The sequence below is a fragment of the Physeter macrocephalus genome, chromosome 11, assembly GCF_002837175.3.
Source record: "Physeter macrocephalus isolate SW-GA chromosome 11, ASM283717v5, whole genome shotgun sequence".
Taxonomy (NCBI): domain Eukaryota; kingdom Metazoa; phylum Chordata; class Mammalia; order Artiodactyla; family Physeteridae; genus Physeter; species Physeter macrocephalus.
The window spans coordinates 47357036-47376340 of NC_041224.1; the positions used below are offsets into that span (position 1 = coordinate 47357036).

General features: G+C 39.7%; 1 protein-coding gene across 2 annotated transcripts in view; it reads left to right on the top strand.

Annotated features, from left to right (window-relative positions):
* Window positions 1-19305, top strand: part of UNC13C (unc-13 homolog C) — a 654288-nt gene that overhangs the window by 14712 nt on the left and 620271 nt on the right. The window contains exon 3 of one of the 2 annotated variants that reach the window (XM_055087954.1): window positions 2890-6142. In XM_055087954.1, the coding sequence (XP_054943929.1) occupies window positions 3151-6142 (2992 nt within the window). In that variant the 5' untranslated portion in view covers window positions 2890-3150. Of the gene's footprint in view, window positions 1-2889; window positions 6143-19305 lie in introns of those variants that run through there. The other variant, XM_024128858.1, reaches the window with a different exon arrangement.

The window sequence follows — 19305 nt, forward strand, 5'->3', positions numbered from 1 at the left end:
AATCTAGAATGAATCCTGGGTATATGTCTTGGGTAAATTAATAACTATGATGATATGATATTAGTTGAGATTAATAATTTGAGAAAATGACTAGGTATTGTATGGAGTTTAATTTTAGAAAACCAGGTGAAGACATTAATAAGTAGCTGAAGTGTGGGTTAATTTGGAGGTAAGTATGCCTCTGTGAAATCATCACCAAAATTTATGCTGTGAACATATCCATCATTACCACAATCTATGCCGTAAACATATCCATCATCACCCAAAGTTTCCTCCTGCCTTTCCTTCTTTATAATTATTATTATTTTGTGATATGGACACAACATAATATCTACCCTTTTAGCAAAATTTTAAGTATACAGTATTATTAACTAACAGCACTGCGATGTACAGTAGAACTCCAGGGCTTATTCATCTTGCATAACTGAAACATTGTACCTTTTGGACCAATTCTTCAATAACCATTTATTGAATGTTTATTATGTCTGCTGGGTTCAGGATGTTTAAAATTGGGCAAGTCATAGTCTTACCCTTAAAGAGGACATAGTCCAGTGGATAGAGACAGAAATGAGATTATAATACAGAAGAATTCGAATTGCTTATGCACTGGATTGTGGGAGAGTGTGGCAAAGAGAGAGAAAAACTCAGTGTGGGTGGTCAGTGAAGTCTTCAGTGGACAAATGATTTTGAAGTTGAAACACAATTTTTACAGATAGGAAGAGCTAGACATGAATGATATTCTAGGTAGAGAGAATAGAAGAGTTACTGAGGTGTGAAAGAGCATAGAGCCTGTAGTGAATAACAAGTTGTTCTGTATGGTTGGAATACAGAGCAAGTGAGTTCATCTGTGCAGCTATGCCCACATGTCCACGGGTTTGTGTTTTGAAGCAGGGCTTCAATGTAGATTGAATTTTCCTGTTCAAGATTTTTCCAACCGTTATAGTCTAGAACAATAGCTCTGAACTAGTAATGCAGGTCAAGAAGTCTAGACACAATTTCATGAAAACTTTAGAGGCATTGACAAAATTGCTGCATTCATTTAAATAAAAAGCAGGTATTTGTTTCCAGGTTTGAGAGACCCAGGATCTTAGATTGAGTGATTAGTGGAACGATTTATTTTATCAAAGTTGGTTTTAAAATAATTTATCTACCCTACTGCCACTTAACTTTCTTTTCTTTTTTTTTTAAACATCTTTATTGGAGTATAATTGCTTTACAATGTTGTGTTAGTTTCTGCTGTACAACAAAGTGAATCAGCTCTATGTATACATATATCCCCATTACTTAACTTTCTAAAGTCTTTTATTTTTCCCACAAGGAGAGGTCACATAGGAATACAATAAATATTTTTAAAATTTATTTCAGGAATTAATTTCTTGCAATTTTTATTAGTAGAAAACGTGGCATGTAATTCTGAATGAATACCAAATTGTTTCAGACAAGCAGAGTTAGACTCTAACAGCTTATGAAACCCGGAAGACATGGGTTTAGAGTCTGTCTGTTTCTCTCCTCCATCTTTTTTGCTTCCCTTTCTCATTGCAGTGCCCTGTCTCTTGTGAAGCTTGGCTCCTGGCCAGAGAATGTATTCCCCAAGTCCCTGCAGGACCCTAGTAAAGTGAAATTGGCAGATTTCCAAGTGGAGGGAGCTGATAAAGAGCCATCAGGCTCCTAAAACAATGTGCAGTTTGTGATGTATTCTTTAAAGAGTTAAATAGATTATTTATCTACCCAAATCCATAGTTTGATGGCAACAAAGGTTTTGGTCATTACTATTATTCTGTGATATATTTCAGTGATAAAATAGTAAGTTCAATTCAACAAAATTGTGTGTGAATACCTACCACATACAAGGCACAGTGCTGGTAAAGCAGCAAAATTAATGTAAACTGTCTTCTTCTTCTTCATGTAATTCAAAAAACTGGCTATCACAAATATGATTTACTTGTGTGGTCATTTGCATTATAAAATACGAAATCATAGGATGAATTATATTCAACCAATGTTTGATTATCTTTAGACATGTTTCATTTGTGGTACAATTTTGTTTTTGTGATTTGGTGTTCTATCTTCAGTCATGGTCCTAACCCTGGGGATGGGTTTCCTGCCACCTGCCACAAGGCTGCACGGGTTGCCTAAGGTGGTTTTGCTTTCTCGAGCCACATCCTCTCAGAACTGAGATGTGTCACCCTCATTTTCAAATATATTTTCCTATTGTGGTTGTTATTGTTATTACAATGCCTAAATTTGATATAAATATTTTTTTCAATTCATGATACTCCATTGACAAATTTGATGCCTATTCAAGATGTATTTTCTCTTGATATTTATGTCATCACATGAAATGTTTTCTAATTTGAATTACTTTAGTCATTATTTAAGAAATTATCAATCATTGAATACCTAGAATAACAAGATTATTTGAATAAAAAAATCTTACCTACCTGGGTAATATTAATTTGATGAATTTTAAATGTTTGAGGTGGGGGGAATACATTCAAACTGAAATGCTTATGTTTATATAAGTAAATGTAATTATAGGAAAATATATAAAGTGGAAATGATAAGACCATGCAGGTAATATAGCTTTTTAAATTTGCCTGTCAACTTACACAACATTTTCTAAATAATTATTATTACCTTTACTAGTATTTTAATTGTGTCCACTCATAAGTGATTTAGGAAAAGAAAATTATAATTTAAACATAGTTATTAGTTCTGATTTGCTTTAACTAGTTGTTTTAAAAGTAACTGTGTTGAAATTCAGGTATTTCCCTGTCCCCCCTGCAATTTTTCACACATTGTGTATCTTGAATAGCTTTGAAAAATGTTGGACATGGGATAAACCTAGGATTGAACTCTGATATTCATTTTAACGTTCCTTTCTTTTAGGTACTGCATGAAGTTGTGTGGAAATGAAAGCGATTCACGAAACCCCTCCTCCAAGAGTGAATGAATGTCTTTCATAAATGGAGCTTGGCTTCTGGTTTTCCCAGGACACTGACACTGTGGCAGAGGCACAGCGGCCCTTCCTGCTATTTTCAGTGATTCACAGAACATCTGAACAGTGATGCTGGCCTTGGATTTACAGATTTCCATCCTGATACCTTATTTACTTCTTTGGGGCAGAAAAGCTTGCACTAATTGCTTTCCATGGTGGCTAATCTTTTCAAGAGCCTGATTTTACCTTACATCCATAAGCTTTGCAAAGGAATGTTTGCAAAGAAATTGGGAAATACAACCAAAAAAAAAGAGAATCGTCAGCCAAAAAAGGATCAAGACATCCTTATTGCTGGCCAGACCAAACCCCCTACATTTTCTAATACCTTGAAAAGCACTGTAAAGAAGATTGCAAAGTGTTCATCCTCTCGCAACTTATCCACTGAAGAAGACGAGGCTAACAAAGAATTTTCCCTCTCCCCCACGTTCAGTTACCGAGTAGCTATTGCCAATGGCCTCCAGAAAAATATTCATATAACCAATGGGGAGACTGAGGATCTCCTCCAGGAGTTATCTTCCATTGAGAGTTCCTACTCAGAATCACTCAGTGAACTAAGGAGCAGTACAGAAAACCAGGCGCAGTCAACACACACGATGCCAGTTAGACGCAACAGGAAGAGTTCAAGCAGCCTGGCACCCTCAGAAGGGAGCTCCGATGGAGAACGCACTCTGCATAGCTTAAAACTAGGAGCTTTACGCAAACTGAGGAAATGGAAAAAGAGTCAAGAGTGTGTCTCCTCGGATTCAGAGTTGAGCACAACAAAGAAAACCTGGGGAATCAGAAGCAAATCTTTGGACAGAACTGTTCGAAACCCAAAGACCAGTGTCCTGGAGGCCGGATTCAGTTCCTCTGGCTGCATTAGCCAAACACAGGATGTCATGGAAATGATCTTTAAGGAACTTCAGGGAATAAGTCAGATTGAAACAGAACTTTCTGAACTCCGAGGGCATGTCAATGCTCTCAAGCATTCCATCGATGAGATCTCCAGCAGCGTGGAGGTTGTACAAAGTGAAATTGAGCAGCTCCGTACAGGGTTTGTCCAGTCTCGGAGGGAAACCAGAGACATCCATGATTATATTAAACACTTAGGTCATATGGGTAGCAAGGCAAGCCTGAGATTCTTAAATGTGCCCGAAGAAAGATTTGAATACATTGAAAGTGTAGTGTACCAAATTCTAATAGATAAAATGGGTTTTTCAGATGCACCAAATGCTATTAAAGTTGAATTTGCTCAGAGGATAGGACACCAAAGGGATTGCCCCAGTGCAAAGCCTCGACCCATCCTTGTGTATTTTGAAACCCCTCAGCAAAGGGATTCCGTCTTAAAAAAATCATATAAACTCAAAGGAACAGGCATCGGAATCTCGACAGATATTCTTACTCATGACATCAAAGAAAGAAAAGAGAGAGGGATACCATCCTCCCAGACATATGAGAGCATGGATATAAAGCTGTCTACTCCAGAGCCCCAAATCAAGAAGAACAGTTGGCAGTCACCTGATGACAGTGATAGAGAGCTGGAATCTGACCTCAATAGAAACAGTTATGCTGTGCTTTCCAAGTCAGAGTTTCCAACAAAAGGAAGTACTTCCAAGTCAAGTTCAAAATCACACAATGCTAGAGCCAAGAATAAAACTTCTAGTAGCAGCAGAATTGCAAATAAATCAGAATATGATAAAATGTCCTTGTATTTGCCAGAATCGGATAACTTGGCAAAGCAAACCACAACCTATTATGCAGACACAACACCTCTCTGGCACACACAGAGTGATTTTTTCACCACTAAACTTAGTCGTTCTGAATCAGACTTTTCCAAATTGTGTCAATCTTATTCGGAGGATTTTTCAGAAAATCAGTTTTTCACTAGAACTAATGGAAGCTCCCTCCTCTCGTCTTCAGACCGGGAACTTTGGCAGAGGAAAGAGGAGGGCACGCCTACCCTGTATGACAGCCCTCAGGATCAGTGTTTGAATGGGGCTTCTCAGGGTGTCCAAGTACAGAGTGAAATTGAGAACACAGAAACTGCGGACAGTGGAGTGAGTAATAGCATGGTGTGTGCATCTGGAGACCAGAGTCACTACAGTGATTCTCAGCTCTCTTTACATGAAGATCTTTCTCCATGGAAGGAATGGAATCAAGTAGAGCTAGGAGCTGATTTAGGTTTAGATTCCTCCACCCAGGAAGTTTTTGACTATGACACAAACAGTCTATCTGATCAACAACTAGATGTTTACCATAAAGACCTAGAAGACTTGGGAAAATGCCACAGTGTCCTTCAGGATGACTCTGAGAGCTATGATTTAACCCAAGATGACAACTCATCTCCATGCCCTGGGTTGGATAATGAGCCACAAGGACAGTGGGTTGGCCAATATAATTCTTATCAGGAAGCTAATTCTAATGAGCTGTACCAAAACCAAAACCAGTTGTCCATGATGTATCGAAGTCAAAGTGAATTGCAAAGTGATGATTCAGAGGATGCCCCACCCAAATCTTGGCATAGTCGATTAAGCATTGACCTTACTGATAAGGCTTTCAGCTTCCCAAAATTTGGATCCACACTACAGAGGGCTAAATCAGCCTTGGAAGTGGTATGGAACAAAAGCACACAGAGTCTCAGTGGGTATGAGGACAGCGGCTCTTCCTTAATTGGGAGATTTCGAACATTATCCCAATCAACTGCAAATGAATCAAGTACCACGCTTGACTCTGATGTCTACACAGAGCCTTATTACTACAAAGCAGAGGATGAGGAGGACTATAGTGAACCAGTGGCTGATAGTGAAACAGATTATGTTGAAGTGATGGAACAAGTCCTTGCTAAGCTAGAAAACAGGACTAGTATTACTGAAACAGATGAACAAATTCAGGAGTATGATCACCCTTCATATGAAACACCTTATGAAACCCCACAAGATGAGGGTTATGAAGGGCAGGCAGATGATGTGGCTAGTGAAGGGGGATTGGAACCCTTAAAGGAAACATCAGCTGAAATGAAAATAAAAGAAGATGAAAACCAAAACATCCCTGAAAAGCCCCTGGAAATCATAAAGCCAAAGCAGATTCGTCCCTCTTTCAAAGAAGCAGCTTTGAAAGCCTATAAGAAGCAAATGGCAGAATTGGAAGAGAAGATCCTGGCTGGAGGTATTTATGTTTAAATGCTACATTATGAGCTCATTGTGTTTTACCATTGGGTGGTGTTCTTTAGAGCATGTTCTATGTTTACTCTTGGGGGAAGGAATTTACTTTCAAGGAATTTGCATGTTTATTCTGAGAAGGATTTTATTTTACTCAACTCCCCCAACAAGTTGGGCTTGATGATTTAAAATCAAAGTGCTTTCAAATAGGTCATGCTAAAATAAGCCCTATACTCTGTGGCTCAAGATTTCTGTGCAAGGATTAAGCAAAAACCCCATTTCATATTTCCAACTTTATTGCATCAGTTATCAAAGGAAGGATGAGTGAAATCAAAGAGCAGCCTGGGGTCTACTTTTTGGTCCTGTTAGGTTTTACAGGGATTGGGAGAAAGATAAAATTAATCTTAAAGAATTAGGAAAGATGGACTCCCAGATTTCCCACTCCTTTTCCCATCAAATCTATACTTTGGAGCCTGCCAGCAGGAAGAGCTAATTCCGCACAGCCAACCCCAGCCCATACCATGGAGGACCACAACCTCCCTCACTACCTACGGATGCAGCTGAGGGAGGGTATTAGAGCCAAAACCCTAGGCTGTACCTGAGTGGTCACAGGTCACTCTTTTGGAGGCTAAAGGAGATAGAGTTGAGTAGCTTCCTCCTAAAGAGTGGAGTAGAAGTCTCTTGCCCATTATGGAAATGAAAGCAGTACCTTACCTAATAATTTTACTTGACCTCCTGGGGGAACAATTTTGGATCATATACTTTGGAAAAGTAGCTGCATGTAAATAAAAAGTTTTTTGACTTTTTATTTATCAACCAAACTTCATCTGCACTTACCTCAATCCCTTACCATTTATGTTATTTGCATGCTTATCTCTTTATATCTTTGGGATAGTTTGATATAATCTCAGTTTTAATGAATTACATATTGTTAATGGTTTCCTTGATTATGGCATTGTCATCTTTAAAATACTTACTGTACATAATACTCCATAAAGGTATATATTTATATGATCAAGTATTACTTGCTATTATGAAATAATATAATAATTTCTTCAGCCAGTAGCTGATTATGGCTTCTTTTTCTTAAGCAAAATTGTGATCAGATACTACTCCAAACTGGCCATTTTCTGGTTGACATGGGTGGATCATTGAATAATCAGATACCTTTATGGTTAAAGTGTTTCAGGCCCTAAAACAAGTGAAATAACTATTAGGGTTCTCTGCTCTAAAATTCTGTCCATATAAAGCAACATATCTTATGTAATTTATTTAAAGAACAGTATAAGTCAAGGGCATCTTGGGTACATTGGCTGTGTATATTGGTTGTTATTTTTTTCAGAGAAAATTTCTCAACTATCTTTAAAATTGATTTGAAAGGGCCAAGTAGTCAAAATTTTTATGTAAATGTAATTCATATTGGAATAATGTCTATCTTATTTCAGAGTGACTTTTAATATTAGATATTCTTATTACTGAAACTCAGTTCATAGTTTCTTGAAATACAGGTCAGCTTTTTGACAGTGTATTTTACTTACTATGGATTCAGAGAGGTCTACCTAAAGGCATATTAAGAATAAGCAGTGTGTGTGTATATGTTTGAGTGTGTCTGTTTGTTGTGACGCAATACATGAACGTTTTAATGCTAACTGGTTAAGGTATCTGAAATGTTAGGCAATATTATAAATACAATGAAACTATACGTTTCAGAAAAAAAGTGGATCTTCATTAACTTAAAAAATACCCCAAATTAGCAAACTTCTGCAAGGTAGATTGTTACTGATTAATGACCATTTACATAGCTAACAATCCTAGTCATTCAATGGCATTTATCCTCAGAAGACATAAATACACTTGGTTATCCACACACCACCCACTTCAGAATCCTAAGAAGGTAAAACAATCGGTATCACATACCTGACACACCAGGCCTGACAACAGAGGACTCAGACCCCTCTACATCTTGGAGCTTGGCTTGTTATCCTATGAGCCAGCTTTGAATGGAATCTGTTGGATATCATTTATCCTAGAGGAAATCATACACACATCTTTAAGATGCTCTCTGGTTGCTTGAAAGGCACCAGATTGACTACCCGGGAGGTTGCGGTAGCCTAGATTTTAAAGGCCATCTCTTCTCCCTTTGGCAGCAGTCAGGCAGTTGTCCCCCTCCTGTGCCGCCAATATGCCTCATGAGGAAGGGCAGCCAAAGAAGGGCATTTTTCAGGCCCCTTCCCGGCTCAGAGCATCCCAATGTGTTGCCGGTCGTCATGATGGGTTTCATGTCCATAGCCATCTGCTTACTGGGCTTTGGGTAGATGCCAAGAGATTTTTCTCTCCATGACCACTCAGTCACCATTAGGTAGCAGTGCTGTCTTTTCTCCATTACTAACCTGGCAAGATTGGACCTTAGAGCTCTTGCTGTAAACGATGTGGGATGCGGTTCTCCTGTCATTGCTTGATGGAAATGTTAGCTCATAAATTAGAATCACTTATTTCAAGTTTTGTCTTCAGGGTCCTGGTAAAGAGGGATTTTTTAAAGACCCCGATGTACATGGATGTTTGGTACTTGTGTTTCTGAGAATCTTCACCTTGAACAGCAGGCCCGTGGGGAAAGAGATTTTAGACTGTGTGTAGCCAGAATCCCCATGAGGCCATATTCTTCTCTTATTGCTGGAGCCTGCTTGTGTAGCTGGCCTGAAACCCACACCATGGTGATGAACATCTGATCCCCTACCTCTAGCCCTTCACCACCCATCAACTGGAATTAATTATTATCTCCTCTGAATTTCCCTATATCTATGTCTTATGGCTCTGGCTTCCACCTTATATAATGACAATTTATGTGCATTCCTCATGTTCTCTTCTAAACTGTAATCTGAAGTCCAGAGGTCTTGTCTTTTCATCCCTTCATCTGCACTGTGCCTAGACCAGTGCTTTATACAGAGATGGCACTGAATTAATAGCTTGGATGAATGCCTGAATCAAGGGAAGTAGGATACTAAATAAAAAGCACAAGCTTTGAAGTCAAACCCAAATCCACATCCAAACTGTGACCTTTAATTGCTAAGACTATGACTTTATCTCCTGAGAGTTCAGAAGTATGATTAGAGATAAAAACTTATTATTGAGCACTACTATATACCAGGCACATTCCAGGCAGTTTATCTGCTTTTTATCCCTTTGCTCCCTACGACATCACTATGAATTTGATTCCATTATTATCTCATTTTACAGGTGAGGAAACTGAGATGCCGAAAACTTCCATAACTTGTTCAGTGTCATACAGTTAGTAAGGGGGTGAATCCAGAATTAAATAGATGGCTAATTTGTTTATTTAGAGCAGCTATATACTTACTAACCTCAAAGGCTGTTTCGTTCATGTTTGAAGGTGGAGAAACATGATGAAAATGGAGGTGGCATCAGCCATGAGCCTTATTCCAACTAAAGGAGCTTCATGAGAAAACAGGACTAATAGGAAAGACACTAGGGTTTTGTTATGAAATAGTTCATTCCCAGTTCTTCTACTTCAAATCCGTGGTTCATCTTATAAATCAAGGCTTGTAGAGCCCAATAAGTAGTGTACAACAACTGCCTGAAGGATGATGTTCTGAAGTCTGAGTACACTCTACCTGATTCTAAAGTCAGTTTGCAGTAAATTTTTCTAGCAAAGAACAAAAATTTTGTTTTGTTTTGAAATGCCATTTCCAGGCTGTCTGTAGGTTCTGAAAGAGGCTGCTCCTAGACAGATGATAAACGTCCATGAGTGAATGGCTCTTTCTGTTGCTACTGTAATGCCAGAGCCTGCCCCAGTATCTGGCAAATTTATCTAGTCCATACATATTTATTTTTCTCATCTAGTCTAAATGCTAGACTCCTTTCTAAGATGCTTGGCTGTCTAGTTCCATACAAAGTGGAGAACTCTTAGAATTCAAATAAACTTTAGTTTTCTTTCTTTCCATCAAAAAGACAATTTTACTAGATATATTTTAATACAGTACAATAGGGAAAACGTGATGGAGAGTGCAAACAGGACTTTTCACTCCTTTGGCTCCGTTAATCACATCTTTCTTTCTATGGTGATGTAACTTATACATCTCTAAAAACTTAGTTGAATTTACTTAAATTCCAGGTTTAATGTTGAAGAATAAATAGTTCAACTAAGTTTTGGAGGTTCGCTGGCCCAAGTTTGTCTAGCACGAGGTGCTTCTTACATTTTTGATTGCCTCTGGGCCTCCCCTGCGGAGAGTCTAGGTCAGGAGCGATGGGGTCTGCCTTTTTTTTTTTTTTTTGTGGTATGCGGGCCTTCCTCTGCTGTGGCCTCCCCCGGTGCGGAGCACAGGCTCCGGACGCGCAGGCTCAGCGGCCATGGCTCACGGGCCCAGCCGCTCCGCGGCATGCGGGATCCTCCCAGACCGGGGCGCGAACCCGGTTCCCCTGCACGGGCAGGCGGACGCGCAACCACTGCGCCACCAGGGAAGCCCTAGGGTCTGCCTTTTTAACATGCTGCCTGATGCAGGTGAGCATCATAGCACAACTTAAGCGTGCTGCTAAGCACTGTGCAGCAAATGTTATACCTTCCCGCGTAGTGTTGTTTCATCTCTTCTTTTCAAATTAGAAGAGATAGAATCAGTCTAAGAAAACGTGTGGATAGTTTTCCTAAAATGAAGAATGATTTTCTAATTCTCCAGAGCAGTAGGTTATTACACTTATGAAAAGGTTTTGGTAATTTATACACATTAAAATATCGAGAACAGTATATGTATTCCTTGAAATTTAAACATCCTTCTTCAAGGCAAGTATAGCAGTCCTGGTAATAGCAGAAGGCAACCCATTTGTAAAATGTTCTATTAAAACGCTGTGCATAGGAATACACTTTTGGTTGAGTATTGTTTGCTTCTAAATACTCTAGAATTACCTGTAATATAAAGTGATTGTCTTGGTTTTTGAAATAGATTATGATCTAGAAAGGAGACCTGTGAAGAGTGAAGTGGCCAAGGGCCCTTACAGGCATTAGACGCAGCTGGCATCTCTACTTCTTGCTAGACAGAAAGCCCCAAATACCCAAGGGAGTAATTCTTCTAGGAGACGGGACTGGGACTCAGAATACAAATGTGTTTATAAATCAGTTGCGTGGGGAGAGAGGTAATGGTGGTATGTTCCAAGAGGACCCAAAGGTCTTAGAGTATATGCTGGTGTGAGATGGAGCTAAGAGATAGGGACAGAACCAACATATATTTAATACCTTCCTATCCTATTCACCTCTAGAAATTTTAAGTACATATTTAATCCTTGTTGGGTAGTATTAGCCCCACTTTGTAAATGAGATGACTGAGTCTTAATGAGGCAAAAGCAGGTCAAAGTCTATACAGCTAGTAAGAGTATTGATGGAAATTGATGTACATATGCTAGAATTCAGCATCTGATGCTCTTTCCATGACATCCCGTTGCAGGTGTGGGCAAGTCTTGTCATGAAAGGGCATAGCTCATATTTTTAAGCATATAAATAAGTTGTGCCTTTAAGGTCAGCCAGTTTTGTGTTAGCTTCTAGAGTAAGTATTGATCTCTGTTAAGACAGAGTGATAATAGTTTGGGATGAGATATTATCACATTTTTAAGAAGTTTACAAAATCTGGAAGGGTGACACTTGTCACCTTAAAAGACTTTATTAAGAGTGGGGAAGTGCTGATAATAGTCTTTGAGAAATGAAAACATTTTACAGGAGGTAGAGAAGAAATTCACAAGGATACACGAAAGCCGGCTATTAACAGGAACAATGAAAACGCAGGGTTCAAAGATTTTGTTTATTATAATTATTAATGGCTCCCAGCTGTATACCTGGAACACTTCTCTTTGTACGGAAACTAAACACACATTTTTCAAGGGAAATATTAACTGACGATGAAAGATGGTGATTTCCAGATTGTACTGAGAGTATCACTTCAAAGCCTGCGATGCGATTTCCAAATTTCAGAGATTCAAGAAAAGGTATTACATCAAAATCTCAGATGGACAGGTTTTTGTTTGTTTTGGCTAATGTCATTGTTCATACACTTTCTGCAGGTTCAAATAGAGAGATATATTCTATAGAAATTGTGAATCGTGTGAGAATTTTCTATGTGGTATGGAATAAAATAAAGAAACTCTGTAGTCTGGTGTAAGACACAGCGAAGTTTAGCCTAATCAATTGTTATTGATTAGATTAGAATTGGAGGAGCTGGGACCTGAAATAGATATACCCATGGGGATGATTCAGACTCTGAGATAAATCCAAGGAGGAAGTGAGGAGAGAAAGTCCAGTGCAGCAGAAGAAAATCTGCTACTTGGGAAGTATACCTCAGGCTACAGATGGCTACCAAGGCATCGAGAGTCTAACTCTGCTTATCAGGTGGGGAGGTACAGAACAGCCAGGAACAAAGAGAACTGGGGACATGAGGTGGGCAAGAATTTTCTCCAGGAAGGCTTTTTTAAAAAATTGGACCTTGGTTACCTGGTTAGGGACTAGGAAAGGATCTGAACATCCCAGAATGGGAACTATTAAGAGGAAAGCAAATCCCAGCGGGATTGATATACTAAATAGGTCATCCAGAGAGTGACCTAGTTGCCTGAACTGAGGTCCATGGTCAGGAATGAGTCTCTAATACAGGTAAAAAAAAAAAAGTTTGATTGTTCCACTGGCATCCAAGGACTGAGCCCAATTTGCAGGCAGAATGACTTGATGCCGAGTCTCAGATTGCCGGGATACCCTGACCGCAAACAGAACTGTTCCGCGTGATAAGGGATTAGCTTAGGTTGCCTCCATAGACTACAAGACCAGAAGGAACTAAATGCATTAATGGACTTCTTCACCATGGTTCATTCCAACCTATGGTGTGCATTTTCTTCTTCTTCATTTTAAAAGGAAAGTATGTTATGGAATCTTGTCAACTACCTCTTTCATCAAACTTGGTTCATGCTGGGTCTCAGCTACTTCCAAAAATAAAAGAAACCCTTAGAGGATGAAAATGACTAACATTCAGCAGATTCCAGCGACTGTGATAAGACTCTGTAGGCAGACCCCAAAGATACTTCGAGCAATATCACTTTATTTAGAATAAATGTATCTCTCTCTACTCCCCCCCAGTCGTCTTCACTGCCTCCAACTTATCTCTTATTTCTTCTCCAGTTCAACCATGATTACTACTTTAAAAAGGATAGTACTAATTTCAAAGTATGAAACTTGATGTGTGTGTGGATATTTTTTAATGTAGCATTGACACACACAAATGCATTAATTTTCTTAGGAGCCCCATAAGATAGGTAGCTTAATAATAGGTGACACTTATTGAGTGCTTTGTTATGTGCCAGACACTACTCTAAATATTTTATACTATATTAAGTTATATAATCCTCACAATAATCCTAATGAGCTAGGTACTATTATCATCTCCATTTTATAGATGAGAAACAGAGACACTGTAATTCTTCTAAGAGGAGAAAAAAAACCTCAGTAGCAGAACCAGGATTTAGAATTAGGCATTTATTTTCTAGGTTCTATGTGCTTACTCACTGCTGCCTAGTTTGGGATTTTAGAAATTAAGTATTGCTATCCAACTTTATAAGATGGAAACCCGAGATGGCAAAACGTTGATTTTCCTGACAGCATGGATTTGTAAGCAGAGCTACAGTTACAAGCTGTTCCCCCAAATCATAAGCCAGTACTCAAGCTATCAGACCAGTCCTCCATTTTACATGATATTATTACAGGCAACCTGATTATCCAGGTATCATTTCTGTGAAACTTGTGATAAAAGAAATTGTTGGCTGCATGTAATAGTGGCAACAAGAAATGACAGACTGAATATGATATTATTTCCCAGAAATGTAGGTTAAGCTTCCCCTTTCTTTAACACCTTTTCTGATGCTTAATGATGTCTTGTGGAAAGCCGATGGCTTTCGTTTTCTATTTTGTTCTTTAGTGATTACAATTGAAGACACACACACTCACGTGGACATGCACAGAGACAGAAGATGTGAATTCACTCAGTGTTAGCAGGGTGGTATTTTACTGTGTGATGAAAATCAGTAGGAAAATTCCCAAGTATATCAGCATTCCCTTTGCATTTTCTAAACACATAAAGCAATTTTCATGTTTTTTAGAATTAACTGTCACATGTATTTAATTCTCATAAAACACCAGTGAGAGAGCCAACCTCTTCAAGTCTCTGTTACCTTAAGGTAATTACTAGTAGTTATGTAGGTTGTAAAACTGGCAAGTGATGGGACCAGGTATCAACTCCAGGACTTCTGAATCCTACTCTGGTGCTCTGTGCACAACAGCATGCTCTTAGCTACTTGTGTACATTTATGCTTCTTCCTCCTGGACTTTAGAACACCTGGTCTGTAACACAAACTTCTGGGGCTATGTCAAGGGTATTTCTCTGCTGATTCTTTTTTTTTTTTTTTTGGTATGCGGGCCTCCCTCTGCTGTGGCCTCTCCCGTTGCGGAGCACAGGCTCCGGACGCGCAGGCCCAGCGGCCATGGCTCACGGGCCCAGCCGCTCCCCGGCATGCGGGATCCTCCCAGACCGGGGCGCGAACCCGGTTCCCCTGCATCGGCAGGCGGACGCGCAACCACTGCGCCACCAGGGAAGCCCTCTGCTGATTCTTAAAGTTAGTGGTTCTCAGGTTTTAGAATGCATGAGGATCACTTGGGAGCCCTTGGATTAAAATATAAGTTCCTTAATCAAATCTTTAGTTAATTTCAGTGCAGTATGATTCATGGATCACATTAAGAAATGCTTAACAGTTAATAGTTAATAATAGACACTAAGTGCTTTTTCCCTTTCACTCTTTCTTGAATAATTTCATACGCTCCACTGGCTTGTTATCATTTTTTGTGTTGATGGTCCCAAATCAATGTCTTTGGGCTAACTCTACCTTCCCCAAATGTATATCATACATTTATTCTTTCAGTCATTAATTCACCGGCTAGTTCACTTATTCCTCAGTAAGTATATAATTGCCTGGCTGGTCATCTGGGATATAGTACTGACAAATCTTATTTGGTCTTCGTCTTTGTTAAGTGGTTGTCATGAATTTAAATTTCAAAAATACACAAATCCATCATTTTAAACTTGGCTAACTGCTGGAGAAGTAAGTACAAAGTGTTAAGAGGGCATTTATTATTTGAAGTTTAGAGAAGACTCCCCTGAGGAAATGACATTTGATCTGAAGTCTGAAGAATGGATACCTTAAACTAGGCTAAGGGAAAGAAAAAAAACATTCCAGGCAGAGGAAGTGGATTGGACCAGGATCTTAAGGCAGAAAGTGGTATGATATATTTGAGAAACTTAAAGAAAGCCTGATGTGGCTGGAGTTCATCAGGCAAGGCAGAGAATGGTATGAAACAAATCTGGTGCAATATCCAGAGGCCAGATTTTTCTGAGTCTTGTGGAGCAGTTGGGACGTTTTTCCCCTAATTACCATGGAAAGCCATTGAAAGGGATTGGCCGTAATGAATTGTAGGACTTCATTCAAATGGCATATTCTGTAGGTCTCAAACTCATCATGCCTAGCATCAAACTCTTTTCTTCCTCTGTCTCCTAATCCTGTTTCTCCTCCTGGATTCCTTATCTCAGTAAATGGCACCACATCTCCTTGTTTGCTCAGGTCAGGGAGTCATCCTTCTTGGACGCTTCCTTGTCACACGTTATGGACATTTGTCTCATTTTGGGCTGCCAACCATCTGAATTCCTTTCTTATTGATGTTCCTGAGTGTGTGAGCCCTTGGAGGGAAGTAGTGCCCTGTGTCTTGCTGCAGACGCTGCAGGTGGCTGGAAGTTCCTTCTCCCTTCCCCTGGCAGCCCTGGCTTGAGCACAGGACTTAAGACTTGGCTCACTGGAAGCTTCTGCCAAAAGTTTCGAATTTGAATTCAGTGATTTAACAAGCCCTGACCATTTTACCTTTTATTGTCTCTCAACCACGGCACATTCTCTCTATCTCCTTGTGTCTCCCCTAATTCTAGCAATCATCATCTCTTGCCCGGACTATTGCTAGAATTTCCTAACTAGTCTTCCTGTCTCTTTACTCTGGTTCTCCCTGTTGCCCTCACAATCTGTCACCTCTGTGTATCCAGAGATACATACAAACCTGCAAATCTCTTAAAAAAAACATCTTTGCAGTACTTTTAGGACAAGGTCCAGACAAACAGTGGGCTCATTGTGCTGAAAGTGCCTGTTTGCTTGCCGCCCCCCTCATAGGTGGTGAGCTCCTGGGCTTCAGAGGCTGTGCTGTGTGCTCTGGCATCTGTCACAGTATCCATCAGTGACCAGCAATGAGAGGGCCTAACAGTGGTTAAAAGCATGGGCTCTGGAGTCAGCCTACAAGTTGTTCAATCTTAGGCAAGTTGTTTAATTTCTCTGTGGCTGAGTTTCCTCACTGACAAAATGTAAATAATAATAGTATCTCCATCTGATAAAAATAAAATTAAAGGGACTTCCCTGGTGGCGCAGTGGTTAAGAATCCCCCTGCCAATGCAGGGGACATGGGTTCGATCCCTGGTCCAGGAAGATGCCACATGCCACGGAGCAAGTGAGCCTGTGCACCACAACTAACTACTGAGCCTGCGCTCTAGAGCCCACGAGCCACAACTACTGAGCCTGTGAGCCACAACTACTGAGCCTGTGAGCCACAACTACTGAAGCCTGCATGCCTAGAGCCCGTGCTCCACAATAAGAGAAGCTACAACTGTGAGAAGCCCGTGCACCACAATGAAGACTGGCCCCCGCTATCTGCGACTAGAGAAAGCTCGCGTGCAGCAAGAAGACCCAACGCAGCCAAAAAAAATGAAAAAAGAAAAAAAGAAAAGATATCATTAGCTGATTCCACAGTTGGTCACCTATTTAAAAAAATAAATAAATAAAAATTAAATTAAATTTTAAAAAAAAGATAGGTTTTCCGCCAGACCACCTTTGATCTTAAACTATTTCTGAGAAATTCGAGCCGGAAGTCCAATGCTACAATTACTTTCCCATATGTTTCTTAACTGAACTAAACCATCTAGAATTTTGGGAAGTGACCAGTTATGTGATTATTTTTGTGTTTTGAATGCTTGGAAGACTGGGCATAGGAAACTTGGCACAAGGCACTGGACACAGTATTAATAACTATAGTTATCGATGTTTCCATGGAACACAAAAAGAAGCAACTGCCTGAACTCTCTAACTTGTTAACTGCTTTACCTCAGGGCAGTTTCAACAAAGAGAACCAAGTAAGTCCAACAGCATTTATTGAGTGCTAGAAGTGTGATGAGCTCAGGATTAGGGCCATGGGAAGGGAGAAAACCTAAGACGCAAAGATCTGGATTCTCTCCTTGATAGGGTTACCGTCGAATTCAGGTCAATTCAAAATTATTTCTTTTGGGGTTAGCAGATGCAAGCTAGTATATTTAGAATGGGTAAACGACAAGGTCCTACTGTTCAACACAGGGAACTATATTCAATATCCTATGATAAAGCATTCTGGAAAAGAATATAAAAAAGAATACATGCATATGTATAACTGCATCACTTTGCTGTACAGCAGAAAGTAACACAATGTAAATCAATTATTTCTTGAGCTAACAGTAGTAAGAGGCATTGTGGCTTACAGTCAAATATTATTATTCAATTGTTTATTATAAAAATATTTATTAGCATTTACCTGAATGTATACTGTGAAGGACATTGTAATTATAATTAGAAGTGAAGACAGAAAATATAATTAAATCACTGGATGACTAATGACAATTACTTTTTAATTATTAATTAATTAGTATTTAACTTGTAGCTGTTAATTATTACTACTAATAAGCTGAAGATGAAAAGGAGTCATCACATTAAAGATAACAAGTAACGTTTATTCATTTCCAACTATATAACAGAAGTGAGTACTTTGCATGTGTTTTTCAACTTAAGGCTCCACAAACCAATGGGAGTGCAGCAGGTGTCTCTGGGACTCCAGGTCACTCACCTGAGCCCTCCTCTGATTTCAGCTGCAGCCGTCTTGTCTCACAGCATGGGCGCTCAGCCTCATCTTTCACTGACAGCCTCCCACCTCAGACAGGTGCCTTCATTCTTTTGAATTTCTGCTTTGGAGTCTCCCTGGTGTTCAGGGATTCCCATCAGCAACCCTCAAGCAGGGATGTTGGGTGGTTATTAGATAAATGCGGCAGCCTTCTACCCTTTAGGAGACCACAGCTTTGGAGGGCCTGCTGTTGTCTGCAGCAGCCCCAGTGATGCACCCTTAGATTGGCTTGTCCTCCCTCTGGACCTCATTCTCACTGCTTCTCCTTCCTGCTTGCAGGGACCACCTCCCAAAGAAACTACGTATCCTCATGTTCTTGTCCCAATCTCTACTTCTGGGGAGACCCAAACTAAGACCTGCGGTGACTATTAATACCCTCATTTTACCGAGGAGGTAATAGAGACTTACTTAGGCCGTTAAGTTTAGTAGTCATTTACGTAGCTGCGTCACCTTAATCAAAGCCAGTATGCAGATACTTGCTCTTAATTACTATACAGCCTCTTGTGAACAATATGAAGGTATTTGCAATCAGAATGCCTGGGTTTGAGAGACCTTATAAATGATCTCAGACAGTGAGGTGAATTGGGTTAGAAATTATTGTTAGTGACAGCAGTGAGTGAGCAAACACACTTCTGTGCATGTTGAAAAATATCTGGGCAAAATTGTGTCGAAGTGAATGGGGCTTCCATCATCATCTTCTTACCCCCCACCCCAACCCCTCACCCACAGTCTTCTGGGCTGGCAGTGCTCTGTCTTCTGACTATTAAGTGCCCTGTAGTCACCGCTCTGTCCTTCATCATCCCCTGCCCTTCCCAACATTGATTTGTAGAATGACTCCGATATTTATTGTAATTGATTTTCAGTTAATAAGCTGTATCTCTTGAAGATATTTGCATTTTTGCCTTTTCTCTTCTGTTATACAGTGACAGGTTTTCCTGCTGATAAATTCATTTTAGGCTTTGGCAAACAGGTGGCATATCTAGTTTTTGGATAGCAGAACTTGTCCACATATCCTGAAATCACACCGTTTTAGTAACCAAGCTCACATAAGGTTAGGCTTGAATGAAACCATCTTTAAACAATTTGAAGTTTCTACATTTTTGAGGTGGAGTTAGCAGGACTGACAG